We start from the raw sequence: 25,836 nt of genomic DNA, 5'->3' as shown, positions 1-25,836 counted from the left end.
GTGTTCTGGACAGATGAATCCAAGTTTGAGGTGTTTGGATCACACAGAAGAACATTTGTGAGACGCAGAACAGGTGAAAAGATGCTGGAAGAGTGCCTGACACCATCTGTCAAGCATGGTGGAGGTCATGTGATGGTCTGGGGCTGCTTTGGTGCTGGGAAAGTGGGAGATTTGTACCAGGTAAAAGGGATTTTAAATAAGGAAGGCTATCACTCCATTTGGCAACGCCATGCCATACCCTGTGGGCAGCGCTTGATTGGAGCCAATGTCCTCCTCCAACAGGACAATGACCCAAAGCACACCTCCACATTGTGAAGAACTCTTGAGGGAAGAAGCAGGCAGCTGCTGTCTGTAATGGAGTGGCCAGTCACCAGATCTCAACCATTGAGCTGTTGTGGGAGCAGCTTGACCGTATGGTCCTCAAGAAGTGCCCATCAAGCCAATCCAACTGGTGGAGGTGCTTCAGGAAGCGTGGGGTGACATTTCAACAGATTACCTCAACAAACTAACAGCTAGAATGCCAAAGGTCTGCAATGCTGTCATTGCTGCAAAAGGAGCATTCTTTGACGAAAGCAAAGTTTGAAGAACAAAATTAATACTTCAAATACAAATCATTATTTCTAACCTTGTCAATGTCTTGACTATATTTTCTATACATTTTGCAACTCATTTGATAAATAAAAGTGTGAGTTTTCATGGAAAACACGAAATTGTCTGGGTGATCCCAAACTTTTGAACGGTAGTGTATATTATATAATATATATGTATTATATATAAACTTGGACCTAAAAGACTTATAGCACACAAAAGAAAGGTGATACACTCGGAACAGAGACACACACAAGTTGAGGACAGGGCAACACACTCTCTCTCTCTCACACACACACACACATATCCTGGGCGAGTATCTCTGTTGTTGCTCCAGACAAAACAAAACACACACCAGACAGTCGGACACAGATACTACACACAACGTTGCATAATGCAATCAGTGTGTATGTGATGCAGTGTGAGGCACAGAGTACACACACAGTACACACAGTACACACAGAGTACACACAGAGTACACACAGAGTACACACAGAGTACACACAGAGTACACACAGAGTACACACAGAGTACACACAGAGTACACACACAGTACACACAGTACACACACAGTACACACAGTCGAGCAGTGCTCCATGTTAGCTGGACCCTGTTAGCATGGCTGAGTGAGTAATCCTGCAGAGGACCTCTAACCCCTCTACATGAGCATCTCTAGTGTCTAACCCCTCTACATGAGCATCTCTAGTGTCTAGCCCCTCTACATGAGCATCTCTAGTGTCTAGCCCCTCTACATGAGCATCTCTAGTGTCTAGCTCTCTACATGAGCATCTCTAGTGTCTAACCCCTCTACATGAGCATCTCTAGTGTCTAGCCCCTCTACATGAGCATCTCTAGTGTCTAACCCCTCTACATGAGCATCTCTAGTGTCTAGCCCCTCTACATGAGCATCTCTAGTGTCTAACCCCTCTACATGAGCATCTCTAGTGTCTAGCCTCTCTACATGAGCATCTCTAGTGTCTAACCCCTCTACATGAGCATCTCTAGTGTCTAGCTCTCTACATGAGCATCTCTAGTGTCTAACCCTCTACATGAGCATCTCTAGTGTCTAGCCCTCTACATGAGCATCTCTAGTGTCTAGCCCCTCTACATGAGCATCTCTAGTGTCTAACCCTCTACATGAGCATCTCTAGTGTCTAGCCCCTCTACATGAGCATCTCTAGTGTCTAACCCCTCTACATGAGCATCTCTAGTGTCTAGCCCCTCTACATGAGCATATCTAGTGTCTAACCCCTCTACATGAGCATCTCTAGTGTCTAGCCCCTCTACATGAGCATATCTAGTGTCTAACCCCTCTACATGAGCATCTCTAGTGTCTAACCCCTCTACATGAGCATCTCTAGTGTCTAACCCCTCTACATGAGCATCTCTAGTGTCTAGCCCCTCTACATGAGCATCTCTAGTGTCTAGCCCCTCTACATGAGCATATCTAGTGTCTAACCCCTCTACATGAGCATCTCTAGTGTCTAACCCCTCTACATGAGCATCTCTAGTGTCTAACCCCTCTACATGAGCATCTCTAGTGTCTAGCCCCTCTACATGAGCATCTCTAGTGTCTAACCCCTCTACATGAGCATCTCTAGTGTCTAACCCCTCTACATGAGCATCTCTAGTGTCTAGCCTCTCTACATGAGCATCTCTAGTGTCTAGCCCCTCTACATGAGCATCTCTAGTGTCTAACCCCTCTACATGAGCATCTCTAGTGTCTAGCCTCTCTACATGAGCATCTCTAGTGTCTAGCCCCTCTACATGAGCATCTCTAGTGTCTAGTCCCTCTACATGAGCATCTCTAGTGTCTAGCCCCTCTACATGAGCATCTCTAGTGTCTAGCCCCTCTACATGAGCATCTCTAGTGTCTAACCCCTCTACATGAGCATCTCTAGTGTCTAGCCCCTCTACATGAGCATCTCTAGTGTCTAACCCCTCTACATGAGCATCTCTAGTGTCTAGCCCCTCTACATGAGCATCTCTAGTGTCTAGCCCCTCTACATGAGCATCTCTAGTGTCTAGCCCCTCTACATGAGCATCTCTAGTGTCTAACCCCTCTACATGAGCATCTCTAGTGTCTAGCTCTCTACATGAGCATCTCTAGTGTCTAACCCCTCTACATGAGCATCTCTAGTGTCTAGCCTCTCTACATGAGCATCTCTAGTGTCTAACCCCTCTACATGAGCATCTCTAGTGTCTAGCCCCTCTACATGAGCATCTCTAGTGTCTAACCCCTCTACATGAGCATCTCTAGTGTCTAGCCCCTCTACATGAGCATCTCTAGTGTCTAGCCCCTCTACATGAGCATCTCTAGTGTCTAGCCCCTCTACATGAGCATCTCTAGTGTCTAACCCCTCTACATGAGCATCTCTAGTGTCTAACCCCTCTACATGAGCATCTCTAGTGTCTAGCCCCTCTACATGAGCATCTCTAGTGTCTAACCCCTCTACATGAGCATCTCTAGTGTCTAACCCCTCTACATGAGCATCTCTAGTGTCTAACCCCTCTACATGAGCATCTCTAGTGTCTAACCCCTCTACATGAGCATCTCTAGTGTCTAACCCCTCTACATGAGCATCTCTAGTGTCTAACCCCTCTACATGAGCATCTCTAGTGTCTAGCCCCTCTACATGAGCATCTCTAGTGTCTAACCCCTCTACATGAGCATCTCTAGTGTCTAACCCCTCTACATGAGCATCTCTAGTGTCTAACCCCTCTACATGAGCATCTCTAGTGTCTAACCCCTCTACATGAGCATCTCTAGTGTCTAACCCCTCTACATGAGCATCTCTAGTGTCTAACCCCTCTACATGAGCATCTCTAGTGTCTAACCCCTCTACATGAGCATCTCTAGTGTCTAACCCCTCTACATGAGCATCTCTAGTGTCTAACCCTCTACATGAGCATCTCTAGTGTCTAACCCTCTACATGAGCATCTCTAGTGTCTAACCCCTCTACATGAGCATCTCTAGTGTCTAACCCCTCTACATGAGCATCTCTAGTGTCTAACCCCTCTACATGAGCATCTCTAGTGTCTAACCCCTCTACATGAGCATATATAGTGTCTAGCCCCTCTACATGAGCATCTCTAGTGTCTAACCCCTCTACATGAGCATCTCTAGTGTCTAACCCCTCTACATGAGCATCTCTAGTGTCTAGCCCCTCTACATGTACCTGCTCCAGCTGCTCGGAGGAATGACACGAGACGAGCAGAGTCACAACATGTCCATGCAACACACACACACACACACACACACACACACACACACACACACACACACACACACACACACACACACACACACACACACACACACACACACACACACACACACACACACACACACACACACACACACACACACACACACACACACACACACACACACACACACACACACACACACACACACACACACACTTCATAGGAGAGCGTTTGGGTTTCCAGCTGCACGAGAAACGAGGAAGTCAGGCGTCGGCAGCACCGTGCACGGCAACCCGCATGGCAACACGCACAGCAACCCGCACGCCACCGGCCCCGCTACTCACGGCTGCTCGCAGTCGCTGCAGCCACAGAGCCAAGCCCCTCCCCCCTTGAAGCGGGAGGAGGGGGGCGTTTGGGGCGCGGGGGGTCAGAGGGGCCGGGAGGGGGGGGAGGGGCGGCTCTCCCGGCCTCTGGAGAGTCCTGATGCCCGGCTGCCTCAAAGTCAGCTGGCACTGGGACACAGGGCAGAGGCACTCACACAGGACGCCACCGGAGCAGCATCCACTGGGCTACGTGCGTCATGTGACACATGGGTCATGTGACATGTCCCATGTGACATGTGTCATGTGACATGTGTCATGTCCCATGTGTCATGTCCCATGTGACATGTCCCATGTGTCATGTCCCATGTGACATGTGTCATGTCCCATGTGACATGTCCCATGTATCATGTGTCATGTGACATGTGTCATGTCCCATGTGACATGTCCCATGTGACATGTCCCATGTGTCATGTATCATGTGACATGTCCCATGTGTCATGTCTCATGTGCCATGTCCCATGTGTCATGTCCCATGTGTCATGTCCCATGTGTCATGTCTCATGTGCCATGTCCCATGTGACATGTCCCATGTGTCATGTCCCATGTGACATGTCCCATGTGACACATGGGTCATGTGACATGTCCCATGTGACATGTCCCATGTGTCATGTATCATGTGACATGTGTCATGTGACATGTGTCATGTCCCATGTGACATGTCCCATGTGTCATGTATCATGTGACATGTCCCATGTGTCATGTCCCATGTGTCATGTGTCACGTGTCATGTGACATGTGTCATGTCCCATGTGACACGTGTCGACTGGCCTCGAATTCAGAGACGAGTCCGGATGAAGGTCAACAGGACAGAACACGGATGGAGCGATGATGAAGATGATGAATATGAGAAGGTTATTATCACCGTAGCAACAGGTGTGCGGCTCTACCTGGTGGGGCCTCGGGCCTCTTTGGCTTGACGATGAGTTTGGCCCCGCCCCCGAACACGGCGGCCCACATGCGGCTGTTGAGCGGGTGCGCCGCCAGGCGGAAGAGCTCGTTGCAGCTGTGGGTGCCGAGGCCGTGGATGAGCAGCGCCAGGTAAACCGCCATGACGCCCTCGCACAGCAGCACGTTGAGCCGGGGCTGGTCCGCCTCCCGCGCCGACGTCAGCAGCGAGATGAGGGAGGACACGCCTGCAGAGAGAGACACGCCGTGAGGAGGAGGCCGTGAGGAGGAGGCCGTGAGGAGGAGGCCGTGAGGAGGACGCCGTGAGGAGGAGGCCGTGAGGAGGAGGCCGTGAGGAGGACGCCGTGAGGAGGAGGCCGTGAGGAGGAGCCCGTGAGGACGCCGTGAGGAGGAGGCCGTGAGGAGGAGGCCGTGAGGAGGAGGCCGTGAGGAGGAGGCCGTGAGGAGGACGCCGTGAGGAGGAGGCCGTGAGGAGGAGGCCGTGAGGAGGAGGCCGTGAGGAGGAGGCCGTGAGGAGGAGGCGTGAGGAGGCCGTGAGGAGGAGGCCGTGAGGAGGACGCCGTGAGGAGGAGGCCGTGAGGAGGAGGCCGTGAGGAGGAGGCCGTGAGGAGGAGGCCGTGAGGAGGAGGCCGTGAGGAGGAGGCCGTGAGGAGGAGGCCGTGAGGAGGAGGCCGTGAGGAGGAGGCCGTGAGGAGGACGCCGTGAGGAGGAGGCCGTGAGGAGCCCGTGAGGAGGAGGCCGTGAGGAGGAGGCCGTGAGGAGGAGGCCGTGAGGAGGACGCCGTGAGGAGGAGGCCGTGAGGAGGAGGCCGTGAGGAGGAGGCCGTGAGGAGGACGCCGTGAGGAGGAGGCCGTGAGGAGGACGCCGTGAGGAGGACGCCGTGAGGAGGAGGCCGTGAGGAGGAGGCCGTGAGGAGGACGCCGTGAGGAGGAGGCCGTGAGGAGGACGCCGTGAGGAGGAGGCCGTGAGGAGGAGGCCGTGAGGAGGAGGCCGTGAGGAGGACGTGAGGAGGAGGCCGTGAGGAGGAGGCCGTGAGGAGGAGGCCGTGAGGAGGAGGCCGTGAGGAGGAGGCCGTGAGGAGGAGGCCGTGAGGAGGAGGCCGTGAGGAGGAGGCCGTGAGGAGGAGGCCGTGAGGAGGAGGCCGTGAGGAGGAGGCCGTGAGGAGGAGGCCGTGAGGAGGAGGCCGTGAGGAGGACGCCGTGAGGAGGAGGCCGTGAGGAGGAGGCCGTGAGGAGGACGGCGTGAGGAGGAGGCCGTGAGGAGGACGCCGTGAGGAGGACGCCGTGAGGAGGTCGCCGTGAGGAGGACGCCGTGAGGAGGACGCCGTGAGGAGGAGCCCGTGAGGAGGAGGCCGTGAGGAGGACGCCGTGAGGAGGAGGCCGTGAGGAGGAGGCCGTGAGGAGGACGCCGTGAGGAGGACGCCGTGAGGAGGAGGCCGTGAGGAGGACGCCGTGAGGAGGAGGCCGTGAGGAGGAGGCCGTGAGGAGGACGCCGTGAGGAGGAGGCCGTGAGGAGGACGCCGTGAGGAGGAGGCCGTGAGGAGGACGCCGTGAGGAGGAGGCCGTGAGGAGGACGCCGTGAGGAGGACGCCGTGAGGAGGAGGCCGTGAGGAGGACGCCGTGAGGAGGACGCCGTGAGGAGGAGGCCGTGAGGAGGACGCCGTGAGGAGGACGCCGTGAGGAGGAGGCCGTGAGGAGGACGCCGTGAGGAGGAGGCCGTGAGGAGGAGGCCGTGAGGAGGAGGCCGTGAGGAGGACGCCGTGAGGAGGACGCCTGCACCGGCTGCTCCTCATCTTCATCTCTCTGAGGCTCGCGCATCGACTCGTCGTCCTGGAATATGAACTGGGCTTCACTCTCATTAAAGCAAGTCTGGATCAAAAGGTACCGAGGTGATACCGAGGTGATACCGAGGTGATACCGAGGTGATACCGAGGTGATACCTGGCCACTGCGCCGGCGCCGAGTTGGGGGTCACGTGTTCCTCGATGCTCTCGGTGCGGAGCCGCTTCCTCTCGCTGAGCAGCAGGCCCTGGTACACCATCCCCGTGAACTGGCTGGCCTCCGTCTGGCTGCTGCAGGCGGCAGGAAGCAGACGTGACAACCTGGCCCCTCCCTCTCTCTCTGACTCCTCCCCCTCCCGGGCCAACCCGTTGCCTCAGGTCCGCCGGCACAACTCTGAAGACCATCAGGACCAAGCGCCGGACCTGGGGTGACCGGGCCTTCTCACCCCCCCCCCCCCCTCTGGAAAGCTCACCCACATCCGTCAGGCTCCACCCCCCCATCATTTAACCCCTCAAAACACACTTCCTCCAACTCTTTCCCTGCTGACCCCGATACGCCCCCTGACCCCGATACGACCCCTGACCCGATACGACCCCTGACCCCGATACGACCCCTGACCCCGATATGACCCCAATACGACCCCTGACCCCGATACGCCCCCTGACCCCGATACGACCCCTGACCCCGATACGCCCCACACAGCTCCTCCAGTCTGCTTTCCTTCTCATGGTTCCACACGTCCTGTTAGTTTGTTTTCCTGCTTTCTTTTGGTTCTGTTTGTCTCGTGTTCCCTGGGAAGCGTCTTTGTGTACTAGAAAAGCTTCTATAGAAGTCTGAATTATGATTATTATTGTTCTACATGTGGGGAACCGGGCTTTCTTCACCAGCATGAAGTGAGAAGTCGAGCTTTAGCTTCAAGAGACGACCAACCGACAAGGAGACACGACGAGAGCAGCACGGCCCGACGGGTCCACAGGACTGAGCCACCAGGACCAACTCAACTCTCGGTATAAACATGAAACATGTAGAACACGCTGCGTATCGAGAGCGTACGCCGGCTTATACTTAGAGCGTCTTTCTTTAAAAAACAGATTAATCATGTCAAACTCGGCTGAATGAACATGTGATGATAACAACACAACATTTACAGGACTTTTACAAAACTTTTATGATTTAAGTTTTTTCCATGACTTTTCCAGGCCTGGAAATGAACGTTTTAAAATTCCTTGCCTCCTCCAGGTTCCCCTGAGCGAGGGACCCGGACCAGGAACACGTGAGATGAAGCTCACCTGTAGCTGTGGCTGTCGCACAGAGCCTGGTAGAGGCACGCAGACAGAGACGCCGCCAGGGTGTGCAGAGCGTTCACCTGGGAGGAGGACAGAGTTACTACGGCCGAGCGGCCGTCGGGACGGAACCGGCTGCGGACTCCGGACGGCGGTTCTGACCCGGTCGTCCACGATGTCGGGGTGCGGCGTGACCTCCATCAGCGTGACGGTGCGCAGGATGTCGTGGATGTGGTTGCTGAGGTGCAGCACCGGGTTGGCGATGACGGTCTTGGTGGCGGCGATGGAGGCCGACAGCAGCGGCAGCGTGGTGGGCAGCGGCAGGGGGGACTGCAGCTGCTTCACCGTCGTCTCCTGGAGGAGGAGGAGGAGGAGGAGGAGAGAGGAGGAGGAGAGAGAGGGAGGAGGAGGAGGAGAGGAGAGGGAGAGGAGAGAGGAGAATGAGGGATGAGAGGGAGGAGGAGCAGGAGAGGAAGGAGAGAGGAGGAGGAGGAGGAGAGGAAGAGAGAGAGGAAAGGGAGGAGAGGAGAGAGGAGGAGGAGGGGGAGGAGAGGAGGAGGAGGAGGAGGAGGAGGAGAGAGAGAGAGGAGGAGGAGAGGAGAATGAGGGATGAGGAGAGAGAGGAGAGGGAGGAGGAGGAGAGGAAGAGAGGGAGGAGGAGAGAGAGGAGAGGGAGGAGAGGGAGAGGAGAAAGAGGAGAGGGAGGAGGAGGAGGAGAGGAAGAGAGGGAGGAGGAGAGAGGAGGAGAGGGATGAGAGGAGAGGGGGGAGAAGGAGCATGAGCGTCACCCAGTGGTGTGTGCACGTGTTTGTGAGCGTGCACGTGAGCGTGCACGTGTACCTGCTGGCTCTCCTGCAGCAGGAACAGCAGCTCCATGCGCACGGAGGTGACTCCGCCCCCCTTGGCGCCGTGCAGGCTGCAGTAGGACAGGAACACGCGCAGCAGCGCCTGGTTCTCCCTCAGCCACGCCTTGCGCCTCTCGGCGTGCTGCTGCTTGGCCTGCAGCCGGCGCCGCTCCAGCTGGTGGCGCTCGTAGGCGCCGGCCTCCGAGCGCTCCGGGGCGTCGTCGTCCGCCGCCGCCGCTCGCCGCCGCCAGCGCTCCACCTCGGACTCGTCCTCCTCGCCCTCCACCTGCGAGCCAACCGCACGTCGGAGAAGGCCTACGGAGCGCCCGCCGGGCGAGGCTCCGCCCACCGGCCCAGGCTCCGCCCACCTTGCGGTTGCAGATGGTGTGCATGGCGGCGATCTCCCGCTCCAGCCAGCTGTACAGCTGGAAGCGGAGCTCCCCCCCGTCCACCTCGAAGCCCGTGGCCAGCGTCCGCAGCTCCGTCATCAGGATCTTCAGACACGCCCGGAACTTCAGCTGCTCCGCGATCACGTCCACCTCAGACTCACCCTGAGGGGGGGGGGAGAGAGAGAGAGAGAGAGAGAGAGAGAGGGAGAGAGGGAGAGGGAGAGAGAGGGAGGGAGAGAGAGAGAGAGGGGAGAGAGAGAGAGAGAGAGAGGAGAGGAGAGGAGAGGAGAAAGAGAGAGAGAGAGAGAGAGGGGAGAGGAGAGAGAGAGAGGAGAGGAGAGAGAGAGAGGAGAGGGAGGAGAGGAGAGGAGAGGGAGGAGAGATTGAGAGGGAGAGAGAGAGAGAGAGGGAGAGGGGGAGAGAGGGAGAGGGAGAGAGAGAGAGAGGGAGAGAGAGAGGGATAGAGAGAGAGAGAGATAGAGAGAGAGGGAGGGAGGGAGGGAGAGATAGAGAGGGAGAGATATATAGAGAGAGATATATAGAGAGAGAGAGAGAGAGAGAGAGAGAGAGATATAGAGAGAGAGAGAGAGAGAGAGAGTTAGTTTCCACTTCCTCCAGGCTCCTCCAGTCTGACGAGACTTCTCCAAAGTGAAGTGGTCTTCATCTCATGACCTCTCAGAAGGTCAGAGGTCACATCTTCAGACCGCTTTAGGTGTCACGTGACCCCTCTGGGCCGCAGACCATCAGATACTGGAGGCCAGATGCTCTAAATGTGTTTAATAGAAGTGGTATGATGTCATGATGATGTCATGATGATGATGTTGTAGTGTATTTTGCATTACAGCTCTTAAAGATACAGCCATAAATATAGATATGGGCTCAGAGGCCCACAAGGTGTTCATGGTAAAGGAGGCCCTTGTTTAGCGTTGGACCAGATGGTTTCCATGAGGAGACCTTATGGAATGGGCGTGCTGCTCCAGCCTTGGTGTTGTCTCTACCTGCGAGTCGTCTCTCTGCAGGTCGGGGTCCCCCCCCCCCTCGGGGCCTCCGTCTGCTCTGGTGTCTGGTTTCTTCATGGTCAGGCCATCTTCCTCCTCCTCCTCCTCCTTGTCCTGTTCCCAGTCCAGCTTCAGCTCCTCGTCCTCCAGCTGGACCAGCGGCTGGCTCCAGTCCAGCCCGCCCCCTCCACCGGCGCCGCCCCCTCCACCGGCGCCGCCGCCCCATTCCACGCCTCCGTTCTCCAGCGTCTGGGCGGAGCTCAGGGTGGAGGACGAGCGACTCTTCTTCTTCTTCTTCTTCTTCTTCTTCTTCGTCACTTTGGGGATCTTGGAGAGAACCTCCAGAGCCAGAACCGGGCAGCCCACCTGCAGAGCAGGTAAACAAAGATTACACAACAGAGGAGAGGAGAGGGAGGAGAGGAGGCGTGTCCATGTTGCTCCACCTTGAAGTGGGCGTTGGCCGTGGTGAAGAACAGCTTCCTCTCGATGAGGTTGATCTCGTCGGCGCCGCTCCTCTCGCCGTCCGGGTCGGCGTGGAAGTGGCGGCGGATGATCAGGGGGCGTGTCCTCAGGTAGTTGTAGAAGCTGAACACCACCGGGTTACACGCCTTCACGGCCACGTCTACGAGAGAGGAGACACGGTTCTGGTGACCCGTCTCACTGACCGTCTCACTGACCCGTCTCACTGACCCTCTCACTGACCCTCTCTCTGACCCTCTCACTGACCCTCTCACTGACCCGTCTCACTGACCCTCTCATTGACCCTCTCACTGACCCTCACTGACCCTCTCACTGACCCTCACTGACCCTCTCACTGACCCTTCTCACTGACCCGTCTCACTGACCCGTCTCACTGACCCTCACTGACCCGTCTCACTGACCCTCACTGACCCTCACTGACCCTCTCTCTGACCCTCTCACTGACCCTCTCACTGACCCTCACTGACCCTCTCACTGACCCTCTCACTGACCCTCTCTCTGACCCTCACTGACCCTCTCACTGACCCTCTCACTGACCCTCTCACTGACCCTCTCACTGACCCTCTCACTGACCCTCTCACTGACCTGTCTCACTGACCCTCTCACTGACCGTCTCACTGACCTGTCTCACTGACCCTCTCACTGACCCTCTCACTGACCCTCTCACTGACCCTCTCACTGACCCCTCTCACTGACCCGTCTCACTGACCTGTCTCACTGACCCTCTCACTGACCGTCTCACTGACCTGTCTCACTGACCCTCTCACTGACCCTCTCACTGACCCTCACTGACCCTCTCACTGACCCTCTCACTGACCCTCTCACTGACCCTCTCTCTGACCCTCACTGACCCTCTCACTGACCCTCTCACTGACCCTCTCACTGACCCTCTCACTGACCCTCTCACTGACCCTCTCACTGACCCTCTCACTGACCCTCTCACTGACCCTCTCTCACTGACCTGTCTCACTGACCCTCTCACTGACCGTCTCACTGACCTGTCTCACTGACCCTCTCACTGACCCCTCTCACTGACCCGTCTCACTGACCCTCTCACTGACCCTCTCACTGACCCTCTCACTGACCCTCTCACTGACCCGTCTCACTGACCCGTCTCACTGACCGTCTCACTGACCTGTCTCACTGACCCTCTCACTGACCCTCTCACTGACCCTCTCACTGACCCGTCTCACTGACCATCTCACTGACCGTCTCACTGACCTGTCTCACTGACCCTCTCACTGACCCTCTCACTGACCCGTCTCACTGACCATCTCACTGACCGTCTCACTGACCTGTCTCACTGACCCCTCACTGACCCTCTCACTGACCCGTCTCACTGACCCTCTCACTGACCCTCTCACTGACCCTCTCACTGACCCTCTCACTGACCCCTCTCACTGACCCGTCTCACTGACCCTCTCACTGACCCTCTCACTGACCCCTCTCACTGACCCTCTCACTGACCCTCTCACTGACCCGTCTCACTGACCCTCTCACTGACCCTCTCACTGACCCGTCTCACTGACCGTCTCACTGACCTGTCTCACTGACCCCTCACTGACCCTCTCACTGACCCGGGTTCTCGTGCTCCTCCTTGGGGCGCCGCTCCAGCAGCGTGTCCAGCGCCCGCGTGTAGTCCTTGGTGATCCAGTAGGCGATGCTGCGGAGGAACGGGTCGGCGTGCAGCCGGGAGCAGTGGTACCCGGTGCCGTCCGGCCGGCAGCCCAGAACCTTCTGGTGGAGCAGCGCCCGGCAGGTGGAGGAGCTCTCAGAGTCGGCCTCGTACAGCCGCGCCACGATCATGGCCAGCTGGAGGTCATCCATCTTCTCCAGCAGCACCTACACAGGAGGAGGAGCAGGAGGAGCAGGAGGAGCAGGAGGAGCAGGAGCAGGAGCAGCAGGAGGAGGAGCAGGAGGAGGAGGAGCAGGAGCAGGAGGAGCAGGAGGAGGAGCAGGAGGAGGAGGAGCAGGAGGAGCAGGAGGAGGAGGAGCAGGAGGAGGAGCAGGAGGAGCAGGAGCAGGAGGAGGAGCAGGAGCAGGAGCAGGAGCAGGAGCAGGAGCAGAGCTAAACAACACAAAGCTTCTCTTCTATCTGTGTTTCTGTATTTAGACTAAGAGCTGTGAACCCGGCCGGCGTGTTGGAGCATCTTATCAGTCAGACTTCTCACGTGATTACGAGACACACACACACACACAAACACAATACAACACACAATACAATACAACACACACACAACACAAACACACACACACGGGGACACACACACACAGCTGGTTTGTGTCAGGTGACTGAGCCTCACCTCCTTGACTCCTTGTCGAAGTCACACACACACTTTATATTGTAATTCCATAAAACAAGTTTCAATGAGAGGGAAGGTGGCGAGGAGCAGACTCAACAGTAAACAGCTGTGTGTGTGTGTGTGTGTGTGTGTGTGTGTGTGTGTGCTCACACCTCGATGGCGTCTTTGAGGGAGCCGGCCAATAGGAAGAAGGCGGCCGACTGCTCGAAGCGCTGCTTCCCCAGCAGAGAGAAGGCGTTCTTCAGAGCGGCTTTCCTCCAGCGGTCCTCAGAGAAGTTGTTCCTGAAGAACTGAGTCATCTTCTCATCGTGCTGGGACCTGGAGACACACACACACACACACACACATCAGAGACACACACACACACACACACACACACACACACACACACACACACACACACACACACACACACACACACACACACACATCAGAGACACACACACACACACACACACACACACACACACACACACACACACACACACACACACACATCAGAGACACACAGACACACACACACACACACAGACACACACACACACATCAGACACACACACATCAGAGACACACACACACACACACACATCAGAGACACACACACACACACATCAGAGACACACACACACACACACACACACACACACATCAGAGACACACACACACACACACACATCAGAGACACACACACACACACACACACACACATCAGAGACACACACACACACATCAGAGACACACACACACACACACACACACATCAGAGACACACACACACAGACACACACACACATCAGAGACACACACACACATATCAGAGACACACACACACAGACACAGATCAGAGTACACACACACACACACACATCAGATTACACACACACACACAGATCAGATTACACACACACACAAACACACACAGATCAGAGACACACACACACACACACACATCAGATTACACACACACACACACAAACACACACAGATCAGAGACACACACACACACACACACACAGTTAAGAGCACACACACAGATCAGAGTACACACACATCATGGCGGTGAGGCGTTCAGGGGTCAAGGGGTCAAGGTGTCTCACCTGAACAGCCCCCACAGGACGGCTTTCTTCTTCATGGCCAAGTAGAACAGAGCGGCGTCCAGAGGGTCGTTGTTCCTCTGGAACGCAGCCTTACCGATCTACACACACACACAGAGAGTAAATAAAGGAGCCCTCGCCTCCTCGCCTCCTCGTCTCCTCACCTTCTCCATGATCTTCCTCAGCGTGTTGATGTTGCGGACCCACCAGCCGACCCCCAGGGCCCGGAGCTCCGCCCACTGGGGGTCGCCGCGCTGCATGGCCGGGACCATGTTCAGCAGCTCCTCCTCGGCCTCCGAGTGGAAGGCCCAGGCGAAGTGGCACGTGGAGAGGCCTGCAGGGAGAGGTCACGGGGTCAAGGTCAGAGGGCCACGGGGCCACAGAGAGGAGCCAGGGGCCACAGAGAGGAGCCAGGGGCCACAGAGAGGAGCTACGGGTCAAAGAGAGGAGCGAGGGACCACACGGAGGAGACACGGGGCCACAGGGAGGAGCCACGGGGCCAGAGAGAGGAGCCAGGGGTCACAGAGAGGAGCCAGGGACCACACGGAGGAGCCACGGGGCCAGAGAGGAGCCAGGGGCCACAGAGAGGAGCCAGGGGCCACAGAGAGGAGCTACGGGTCACAGAGAGGAGCCACGGGGCCAGAGAGAGGAGCCAGGGGCCACAGAGAGGAGCCACGGGCCACAGAGAGGAGCCAGGGGCCACAGAGAGGAGCCAGGGGCCACAGGGAGGAGCCACGGGGCCAGAGAGAGGAGCCAGGGGCCACAGAGAGGAGCCACGGGGCCAGAGAGAGGAGCCAGGGGCCACAGAGAGGAGCCAGGGGCCACAGAGAGGAGCCACGGGGCCAGAGAGAGGAGCCAGGGGCCACAGAGAGGAGCCACGGGGCCACAGAGAGGAGCCAGGGGCCACAGAGAGGAGCCACGGGGCCAGAGAGAGGAGCCACGGGGCCAGAGAGAGGAGCCAGGGGTCACAGAGAGGAGCCAGGGGCCACAGGGAGGAGCCAGGGGCCACAGAGAGGAGCCAGGGACCACAGAGAGGAGCCACGGGGCCACAGAGAGGAGCCAGGGGCCACAGAGAGGAGCCACGGGTCACAGAGAGGAGCCACGGGGCCACAGAGAGGAGCCAGGGGCCACAGAGGAGCCATGGGCCACAGAGAGGAGCCACGGGCCACAGAGAGGAGCCACGGGGCCACAGAGAGGAGCCAGGGGCCACAGAGAGGAGCCACGGGGCCAGAGAGAGGAGCCACGGGGCCACAGAGAGGAGCCAGGGGCCACAGAGAGGAGCCACGGGGCCACAGGGAGGAGCCACGGGGCCACAGAGAGGAGCCAGGGGCCACAGAGAAGAGCCACGGGGCCACAGGGGGCCGCGTGCTTACCCTGGTGCAGCAGCTGCATGCGGTACAGCGGCGGCAGAGAGGTGAGCAGACAGGTGTGCAGACGCATGGCCAGCAGGTACCTCAGGCCACACTCATCAAGGGCCTCTCCACCTGGGCACAGTTACCCCACAGGAAGTTACCCCACAGGAAGTTACCCCACAGGTAGTTACCCCACAGGAAGTTACCCCACAGGAAGTTACCCCACAGGTAGTTACCCCACAGGAAGTTACCCCACAGGAAGTTACCCCACAGGAAGTTACCCCACAGGTAGTTACCCCACAGGAAGTTACCCCACAGGTAGTTACCCCACAGGTAGTTACCCCACAGGAAGTTACCCCACAGGAAGTTACCCCACAGGAAGTTACCCCACAGGTAGTTACCCCACAGGAAGTTACCCCACAGGTAGTTACCCCACAGGAAGTTACCCCACAGGAAGTTACCCCACAGGAAGTTACCCCACAGGAAGTTACCCCACAGGTAGTTACCCCACAGGAAGTTACCCCACAGGAAGTTACCCCACAGGAAGTTACCCCACAGGAAGTTGCCCCACAGGAAGTTACCCCACAGGTAGTTACCCCACAGGAAGTTACCCCACAGGAAGTTACCCCACAGGAAGTTACCCCACAGGTAGTTACCCCACAGGAAGTTACCCCACAGGAAGTTACCCCACAGGTAGTTGCCCCAGAGGAAGTTGCCCCACAGGAAGTTACCCCACAGGTAGTTACCCCACAGGAGAGTTGCCCCACAGGTAGTTACCCCACAGGGCAGTTGCCCCACAGGTAGTTACCCCACAGGGCAGTTGCCCCACAGGTAGTTACCCCACAGGGCAGTTGCCCCACAGGTAGTTACCCCACAGGGCAGTTGCCCCACAGGCAGTTGCCCCACAGGGCAGTTGCCCCACAGGTAGTTACCCCACAGGAAGTTACCCCACAGGTAGTTGCCCCACAGGCAGTTGCCCCACAGGGCAGTTGCCCCACAGGTAGTTACCCCACAGGGCAGTTGCCCCACAGGCAGTTGCCCCACAGGCAGTTGCCCCACAGGGTAGTTACCCCACAGGGCAGTTGCCCCACAGGTAGTTACCCCACAGGAGAGTTGCCCCACAGGGCAGTTGCCCCACAGGGCAGTTGCCCCACAGGGCAGTTGCCCCACAGGTAGTTACCCCACAGGGCAGTTGCCCCACAGGTAGTTGCCCCACAGGGCAGTTGCCCCACAGGGCAGTTGCCCCACAGGTAGTTACCCGACAGGGCAGTTGCCCCACAGGTAGTTACCCCACAGGGCAGTTGCCCCACAGGTAGTTGCCCCACAGGTAGTTACCCCACAGGGCAGTTGCCCCACAGGCAGTTGCCCCACAGGTAGTTGCCCCACAGGGCAGTTGCCCCACAGGTAGTTGCCCCACAGGGCAGTTGCCCCACAGGTAGTTGCCCCACAGGGCAGTTGCCCCACAGGGCAGTTGCCCCACAGGCAGTTGCCCCACAGGCAGTTGCCCCACAGGGCAGTTGCCCCACAGGCAGTTGCCCCACAGGGCAGTTGCCCCACAGGGTAGTTGCCCCACAGGGCAGTTGCCCCACAGGCAGTTGCCCCACAGGGCAGTTGCCCCACAGGGCAGTTGCCCCACAGGGTAGTTGCCCCACAGGGCAGTTGCCCCACAGGGCAGTTGCCCCACAGGGTAGTTGCCCCACAGGTAGTTACCCCACAGGTAGTTGCCCCACAGGTAGTTGCCCCACAGGTAGTTGCCCCACAGGGCAGTTGTCCCACAGGGCAGTTACCCCACAGGTAGTTGTCCCACAGGGCAGTTGCCCCAAAGGTAGTTGCCCCACAGGGCAGTTGCCCCACAGGGCAGTTACCCCACAGGGCAGTTACCCCACAGGGCAGTTGCCCCACAGGTAGTTGCCCCACAGGGCAGTTGCCCCACAGGGCAGTTGCCCCACAGGTAGTTGCCCCACAGGGCAGTTGCCCCACAGGCAGTTGCCCCACATGCAGTTGCCCCACAGGGCAGTTGCCCCACAGGCAGTTGCCCCACAGGCAGTTGCCCCACAGGTAGTTGCCCCACAGGCAGTTGCCCCACAGGCAGTTGCCCCACAGGCCTCAGCCCTCCCTGCTCTCAGCCTTGGGGAAGCTGCTCTGCCCTCAGGAGACTCAATAGAGCACAGAGGTGTTGATGTGCTAAAGAGTCGCTGGCTGCAGATTAATCCATGAACTCACTGCACCTGAAGGCCTCACGGCTCCTTCAGGCTCCTTCAGGGGAGTGGGCCGGGGGGCAGAGAGCGCCCCGAGTCCCAATCTCATCCCACAGAACTGCCCCTTCCCCTCTTTCCTAGCTAGCAGCACATTTATGGAGGAACCTCTGCCCTCTCCTGTTTGTAAATGGACCTCATGCTGTATATTCTACACCTTATCAGTACAGTGTGTTCTTATCTCTGTGTTATTAACCTTGACCATACTGTACGCCCCCCCGACAGAACCAGGGCCCAGAGGTCTCGTGTGGTCTGGGACTGAGGGACCTTGAAGGAGGATTCATGAACATGAAGAACTTGATAAACACTTGAAAAACAACAAAGGATTAACAAATTAAAGAGTTCATGACTTTTAGGTTAGGTTTACTCCATGTTATATATATATATATGTGTGTATAAATATATATATATAAATAAATATATATAAATACAGATATAAATAAATATATATATAAGCGTTATTTATATATATATAAATATAAATGTATATATACATACACATATATAAATCTATATACATACATACACATATATATATATAAATATTATATATATATATATAAGCATATCTGCTGACCTGTGCACTTCTGGTCGGTGGAGCTGGAGACCTCGGCGCTGGTGGTGGCCACGGTGTCGGCCAAAGCCACCAGGAACATCTGCTCCAGTCTGGTGAGTCCTGGGAGGCTGGAGTGCATCAGGTGGCTGGACAACACCTGCAGCAGGAGGGCGAGAAGGTTCTAGACACGACGTGGGACCTCACTCCTCACCGTGAACGGACCCGCGGTACCTGAGCGTGCTCCGGGCCGAAGTAGGTGGGTCCGTACTGAGAGAGGTTGATGACGCGAGACTTCTTCTCTGGTTTGTCCACGGCAAAGGTCATGCAGTCGTCTGTGGTGACGGCTTGGACCTGGAACCCACGAGAGGAGCCACATGCGTCACCCTGGCCCTAGTGGACAGACCCCCAACTGCACCACCAGGGCGCTCGACCCGCCGTACCTGGAAGAGGTCGGAGTACTGGTCCTCTCCGGCCTTCTGGGAGCCGCCCCCGTCGGGCCCCTTGCCGGCCTCCTCCGCCCCCTTGTAGGACGTGTCCAGGTCGGCCAGCATGAGGGAGTAGAGCGGCAGCGGGGGGATGGAGTTGATCTCCGTGTAGTCGCGGCCTCCGTCGCGCCCGGCCACGATGGTGTCTTTGGCCGTGCTGCCCGTCACGCTGATGGTGCGGGACAGGTGTCTCCTGGCTCCGCCCTCTCCGGCCTCCACGTCCCTCACCACGGCGACCTCCCCGGCGATGCACTTCACCAGGTGAGCGAGGATGGCCTGCGGACAGAGGGCGGCAGGTTGGAGCGAGGGGCCGGCCTTCAGCCCACATGGAGGCGGGAGCTCACCTTGGCCCGGCGCACCTTGCCCAGGTCCATGAGCTCCAGCAGCTGGGTGGGGTGGTACTGGGGCAGCGTGGGAGACAGAGAGTGGGCCGCTTCGAACAGCCCCCCCTCCTGGAGGCCGGCCGGGGCCCTGAGGGCCTCGTCCACCGCCGCGCTCCCTTCAAACACGCTCTTAGAGCGACCTCTGCCCTCCGAGCAGGAGCCTCCGGCGATGTCGGCGGAGGAGAGCTCGCGCCCCTCCCCCTCCTCCCCGGGCTTCTTGTCCTGGTGCCACTGGGCGTACACGTGCATCTCGCAGTCCATGCCCACCACCAGGATGCCGTCCCGCACCCAGGACAGCGAGACCGGCAGGCACGGCGTGCCGTCCACGGAGGACAGGATGTCCACGGAGCGCAGCAGGATCCAGCGCGAGCGGATGCCCTGCTTGATGCTGCCCCCTAGGGGCAGCGTGATGACGGCCACCCCGTCCTCGCCGCTGGTCGGCTCGTTGACCACGCCGGAGATGCGTCCGTACATCAGGATGCTGGAGCCGACGCCCACCGTGAGGATGTGAGAGCCGTCCTCCTTGGAGAGCCAGTCCAGGTGGACGTAGTGCTTGATGTTGGGGGAGCTGTGGTCTCTGCTCATGTACAGGTCAGACCTGGAGGTCACGAGGTCAACAGAGTGTGTGAGACACACACACACACACACACATAGAACACACACACAAACATAGAACACACACACACCTGCTGTACACAAAGAGGTTGGAGTCCACGCTGACCCGGGGGTCCAGGGTGGCCGAGGCTCTGGTGAAGTCGTCCAGGTGCAGCGTCTGCTCCAGAACCCACTCGGAGCCTCCGGTGGACTCGCACTCGTAGATGGACACGTGCATGGAGAAGTCGTCCCCGGGGCCCGGCAGCTGAGGACCAGAGCACACATGTGGCCCCTGAAGTCACAGACTGAAGAACACTGAAGCCCCAGAGAGTCGTGTGAAGACACTGACTCCTCAGAGCTCTGGACGTCCTCCATCAGCTCAAAGGAGAACGCACATCTCTGTTTGGAGGATCCAGGCTGTGCTGCACAACTCAAGGTGGTCAGTGACATCGGACAGCGTTCTGGTCCAATGAAAACAGACCAAAGCCAGGCGCTGCTGTCCCACCTGTCTCACCTCTGTCCCCCCTCTGTCTCACCTGTCCCCTCTGTCCCCCCTGTCTCACCTGTCCCCTCTGTCTCACCTGTCCCCTCTGTCTCACCTCTGTCCCACCTGTCCCCCCTGTCTCACCTGTCCCCCCTCTGTCTCACCTGTCCCCTCTGTCTCACCTGTCCCCTCTGTCTCACCTGTCCCCTCTGTCTCACCTGTCCCCTCTGTCTCACCTGTCCCCTCTGTCTCACCTGTCCCCTCTGTCTCACCTGTCCCCCCTCTGTCTCACCTGTCCCCTCTGTCTCACCTGTCCCCTCTGTCTCACCTGTCCCCTCTGTCTCACCTGTCCCCTCTGTCCCACCTGTCCCCTCTGTCTCACCTGTCCCCCCTCTGTCTCACCTGTCCCCTCTGTCCCACCTGTCCCCCCTGTCTCACCTGTCCCTTCTGTCTCACCTGTCCCCTCTGTCTCACCTGTCCCCCCTCTGTCCCACCTGTCCCCCCTCTGTCTCACCTGTCCCCTCTGTCTCACCTGTCCCCTCTGTCTCACCTGTCCCCTCTGTCCCCTCTGTCTCACCTGTCCCCTCTGTCCCCCCTCTGTCCCCCCTGTCTCACCTGTCCCCCCTCTGTCTCACCTGTCCCCTCTGTCCCCCCTCTGTCCCCCCTGTCTCACCTGTCCCCTCTGTCTCACCTCTGTCCCACCTGCCCCCTCTGTCTCACCTGTCCCCCCTCTGTCCCCCCTGTCCCCTCTGTCTCACCTGTCCCCCCCGGGGCTTCTTGAAGGCGATGGCCAGCCTGCCGATGTAGGAGCAGGACACGGCGACGGGCCGTCCGGACACGCACACGGCGCTGTCGTCGTCCTTCTCCTCGTTCATCAGCGCCCACGGCTCCCAGCGGTACGAGCGCTCGTCTCCGGCGGCGCCGCCCTCCACCGCGCAGCGCCAGAACCGCACGCGGGAGTCCGAGCAGGTGGTGACGATCAGGTACGGCGCCAGGCACACGGGGTAGATGGAGGAGGAGCTCAGGTGACCTGCAGGAGGAACGAGGAGCCGTGAGGAGGCGGCTCCGAGCTGCGCTGTGTGGTCACGTGTCATCGGGTCATTCCCCACCTGCAGAGGGCGTGGCCCGGGTGACCTCCACGCCGGGGGGCAGGTCCAGCCGCTCGCTGCACACCAGCCGGGAGCCGAGGATCAGCTTGCTGGCCGACTGCAGGTTGGCCGTGGAGGCCGAGCGAGGCAGCGCCCCGACGGGAGAGGTCTCCGGGGACGAGTCGGCGTTCCCGGCGCGGTCGGGAACCGGCAGCCGGCTCTGGAAGCTGAAGTCGGGGCTCTTCTCGTCTGGAGGCAGAAGCGGAGCGTTAGCGTCGGAGTCGAGGACGCTCCAGACGCGCGGCGCTCAGCGGCGACTCACCGACACACGCCTGCACCGACTGCAGGTGCAGGTGCCACATCTGCAGCACGGAGTTCCCGTTGAGATCCTTTTCAATCACCACCAGGAAGAACTTCTCAGAGAACGGCGCCGGCTGGTAATCTGGGGAGAGGGGAACGCCGTTATCGTCATCCGCTGCCGACGGGAAGCAGGCGGGGGGCGGGGGGGCGGTACCTTCTCCACACGGGAAGGCCGGCGTGAAGGCGTCCGGCTCCGGCCGAGGCTTGTAGCCCAGGATGAAGTCCTCCTGGAAGACGTGCAGCAGCTGGGTGGTGGCGCCACACTGGGGGGGGGGGGGGGTTGAGTATGGAGGACTTCTTCCTGCTGCGCGCTGTGGGGGGGGGCAGGGCGGCGCTCACCTGGTTGGTGATGGCGTCCAGCTCGATGATGCAGCCCGGCCGGGCCGTGGACTGCTGGCTCACGATGTTGAACACTTCACCCACCAGCTTCTACACACACACACAGACAGAGAGACGCACACATAGACACACACACACACACACACACAGAGTATACACATACACACAGACAGAGAGACGCACACATACACACACACAGAGAGACGCACACATAGACACACACAGAGACGCACACATACACACACACAGAGACAGAGAGACGCACACATACACACACACAGAGAGACGCACACATACACACACACAGAGAGACGCACACATACACACACACAGACAGAGACGCACACATACACACACACACACAGAGAGACGCACACATAGACACACACACACACACAGAGAGACGCACACATACACACACACACAGAGAGACGCACACATAGACACACACACACAGACAGAGAGACGCACACATACACACACACAGAGAGACGCACACATAGACACACACACACAGACAGAGAGACGCACACACACACACACACACACAGACAGAGAGACGCACACAGACAGAGAGACGCACACAGAGACGCACACACACACAGAGAGACACACACATAGACACACACACAGACAGAGAGACGCACACATAGACACACACACACACAGAGACGCACACAGACACACACACACAGACAGAGAGACGCACACATAGACACAGAGAGACGCACACATACACACACAGACAGACAGACACACACACACAGACAGAGAGACGCACACATACACACAGAGAGACGCACACATACACACACAGACAGACAGAGACGCACACATAGACACAGAGAGACGCACACATACACACACAGACAGAGAGACGCACACATAGACACAGAGAGACGCACACATACACACACACACACAGACAGAGACGCACACATAGACACACACACACACAGACAGAGAGACGCACACATACACACAGAGAGACGCACACATACACACACACACACACACACAGAGACGCACACAGAGACACACACACACACAGAGACAGACATAGAGACACACACACACACACAGAGACGCACACAGAGACACACACACACATTTCAGGAAGTGGCGGTTGCCATGAGGAAGAGAGAACAACACGTCTGCGTTCCTGACGTGTTTTGGGAAGTCGCATCAACAGGAAGTGAAACGCTCCCCGATGTTAAGGCCCTCCTCCGCGTGAGAGCTGTGGTTCCCGCCGTGGCGTCCACTCACCGAGGTGTCGGGGTCCGACAGCTCGTCCAGCAGCTTCCTGGCGTCCACCACGGCCTGATACAGACGCAGGTTCTTCCCGTCCGACGCCACGAAGCAGGCGCTGGCGCTGTTACAGTACGATCCTGCCAGAGAGAGCTGCTTTAGGACGTGAACACGGTGTACCAACCGGCTCCAACAGCGTGACGGAGCCTGGTGCAAAGCGCCCGCAGTCGCTCGCCAACAGCCTGCCGGTGCTCACCGGGGAACGAGCTGCGGACAAACTGACCGAACACTCACAAGGGAAACTTCCACTTTGAATCTTCTACTTCTTCACATGTTGCCACAAAATGAGCCTGAATGAGCATCTGGTTGCTTTTAAGGCTCAATCAGGAATAAATGTTTATATCAGCAATAAGAATCTGACATGCTAACTGGTTTAGCTTAACTGATGCTAACTAGTATTTTGTTTTATATATATAAGGTTCTTTGGAACAAGTTTTTTAAAGCAATCACAGGTGAGGGCTCTTATGAGCTGGACTTCAGCCTGAACCCCTCAGCCACAGGCATCTTCCTCTTCTTTTAATTACTGCTTGTATATTTTGCCGATTGAAATAAATAAAGTCAAACTCCAACACGGCCGCTCGGCCAGGCGAGTCCCAGCTGTGAGTTCACGGCTCAGGGGAAGTCAGCGCGGATGGAAACATGACTTGGATATTGAAGAATCTCTATTATAATTATTCATTTTTAAAGCTGAGGATGTTTGTTGGGACGAATCAGATTATGTGACTGACTCATTGCCGTTATAGAAAGGGAGGCTTCTTCTTATCGGTGGCTCTTCGATCACATGTGTCACGGTTCATCATTTAAATGTTACGGAGAAAAGAAAAGCACGACCCTCACAGGAAGCACAGCGCTGACTCTGTGGCCTGAGTTTGGCGGTGTGAGTAGAGATGCTCTCAAAAGAGGTTCACACTTCATAAAGAAGCTCCTAGTATGTCTTCAATGCATACGTGCACTTTAATAACCGGGTTCTATAATGTGCATGTCTCAAACTAAGACCTGTAACTTCCTGTTCCTGGATCAAAGCAGGAAGCGGCGTGCTTACCGAGCACGGAGCTGGGCACGAGCGTGGGCAGCCAGGCCATGTTGCTGAAGGCCGAGGTGTGCAGCGAGTTGATCCGGGCCAGCTCGGAGACGCCCCCGGTGCAGGACAGGGGTCCGATGTGGTCCACCCGCCACAGGATCAGCTCGCTGTAGATGGCGTTGGGGTCGTGGAAGGTCCCGGTGGCCGCGTTACGGAGCCGCTTCCTGCCGCTGGAGGAGACACGCCGCGTTACACCCGTTCACGCCGAGGGCCGCGACGCCACCGCCGTGCGCCTCCTTCTCTACCTGGGGGGTCCCTTTGGGGGAGGGAAGGCGGGAGGCGGGGGCGGGGTCAGCAGCGCGTTGTGGTGCGAGGAGGTCAGCAGCAGCGGCAGCACCGTGTGGCACGCCTGCTCGTTCAGGTGGAAGCGGTGGCCGCAGTAGCGGCACTCGTGGGTCACGGTCATCACGTCAGAGAAGGCGGAGCACTCGGCGAAGGTCACCGCCCACTGCGGGGGAGAGGGAGGCGTGAGACGGAGCGCCGGAGGAGGAGCGCCGGAGCCTCACCTGGTTCAGGGACCCGTCCACGTGCTTGGAGACCATCATCACCGCGGGGCCGACGCCCGGCCGAGGGTTCAGGGAGGCGGCCAGCGACGGGGAGACGCGTCGGAGCGCCCTGCCTTGCTCGCCGGCTCTGGCGCTCTCCCCCTCGCTCAGGGTGCAGGCGTACATCAGGATGTTCTTGCTCAGGGAGTTGGCGTCGCCTGTAGGGAACGCCACTGGGATGCGGGAGGAGAAGGACACCTGGCGGGAGGAGGGGGAGCAGTGAGGACCACCGGATCAGACTCAGGGGACCCTGCCTCCTGCATCAGAGCCAACACGGAGACAGCTCAGGGCCAGAGCATCACGCTAACACGTGTTCTTAGTATGAGCAGAGAGGACATTGAACAAATATATTATTTTGAAGTTAATTCTCTGGTGACTCCGCCCTGTCAGCCGGTTACGAGCCTCTCATATTTAACTCTGAAAGTGGAGGCGTGCGCCGTGTTTTTTTCTCGCACGAGCTACGAGCGTGACTGATATCCGTTGTTTGTCCGTGCTCCATGATAACGGCTTCTACAGGGAATCTGGCCGAAGAGGGTTTTAACGTCCTTTTTTAAATCTCAAGTATGGGTTCAGGCACCGGTATCGTAGAAACACAAAGGATACTCATCCCTCCGAGTCAGCAGACATGCAGTGATCACAGCGACCCGCTCAGCTTCAGGTCCTCACGGCTCTCTAACGGCCTCTGACCTCCTCGGTCCGTGTGGTCATCTCAGCGCGTGAGTTCACACACAGATTATGAATAGTCT

The 25,836-nt window shown here is 57.8% G+C and overlaps 1 protein-coding gene across 1 annotated transcript in view; it reads right to left on the bottom strand.

The window, feature by feature from the left end:
• The window catches only part of dmxl2 (Dmx-like 2), an 80,132-nt gene that overhangs the window by 38,853 nt on the left and 15,443 nt on the right, over window positions 1-25,836 (bottom strand). Inside the window, exons 12-38 of the mRNA XM_056412662.1 lie at window positions 25,052-25,288; window positions 24,791-24,993; window positions 24,507-24,715; window positions 23,423-23,544; window positions 22,157-22,246; window positions 21,972-22,080; window positions 21,780-21,899; window positions 21,479-21,706; window positions 21,128-21,399; window positions 19,978-20,150; window positions 19,253-19,889; window positions 18,864-19,184; window positions 18,655-18,774; window positions 18,445-18,580; window positions 15,634-15,744; window positions 14,425-14,594; window positions 14,264-14,361; window positions 13,319-13,484; window positions 12,441-12,705; window positions 10,827-11,005; window positions 10,384-10,749; window positions 9,365-9,547; window positions 8,992-9,282; window positions 8,314-8,505; window positions 8,158-8,234; window positions 7,028-7,158; window positions 5,070-5,315 (exon numbers count right to left, since the gene is read on the bottom strand). Of these exons, the coding sequence (XP_056268637.1) occupies window positions 5,070-5,315; window positions 7,028-7,158; window positions 8,158-8,234; window positions 8,314-8,505; window positions 8,992-9,282; window positions 9,365-9,547; window positions 10,384-10,749; window positions 10,827-11,005; window positions 12,441-12,705; window positions 13,319-13,484; window positions 14,264-14,361; window positions 14,425-14,594; window positions 15,634-15,744; window positions 18,445-18,580; window positions 18,655-18,774; window positions 18,864-19,184; window positions 19,253-19,889; window positions 19,978-20,150; window positions 21,128-21,399; window positions 21,479-21,706; window positions 21,780-21,899; window positions 21,972-22,080; window positions 22,157-22,246; window positions 23,423-23,544; window positions 24,507-24,715; window positions 24,791-24,993; window positions 25,052-25,288 (5,452 nt within the window). The remainder of the gene's footprint in view (window positions 1-5,069; window positions 5,316-7,027; window positions 7,159-8,157; window positions 8,235-8,313; window positions 8,506-8,991; window positions 9,283-9,364; window positions 9,548-10,383; window positions 10,750-10,826; window positions 11,006-12,440; window positions 12,706-13,318; window positions 13,485-14,263; window positions 14,362-14,424; window positions 14,595-15,633; window positions 15,745-18,444; window positions 18,581-18,654; window positions 18,775-18,863; window positions 19,185-19,252; window positions 19,890-19,977; window positions 20,151-21,127; window positions 21,400-21,478; window positions 21,707-21,779; window positions 21,900-21,971; window positions 22,081-22,156; window positions 22,247-23,422; window positions 23,545-24,506; window positions 24,716-24,790; window positions 24,994-25,051; window positions 25,289-25,836) is intronic.

The sequence above is a fragment of the Pseudoliparis swirei genome, chromosome 4, assembly GCF_029220125.1.
Source record: "Pseudoliparis swirei isolate HS2019 ecotype Mariana Trench chromosome 4, NWPU_hadal_v1, whole genome shotgun sequence".
Classification (NCBI taxonomy): Eukaryota; Metazoa; Chordata; class Actinopteri; order Perciformes; family Liparidae; genus Pseudoliparis; species Pseudoliparis swirei.
This window is presented reverse-complemented; position numbering and strand designations above follow the sequence as displayed.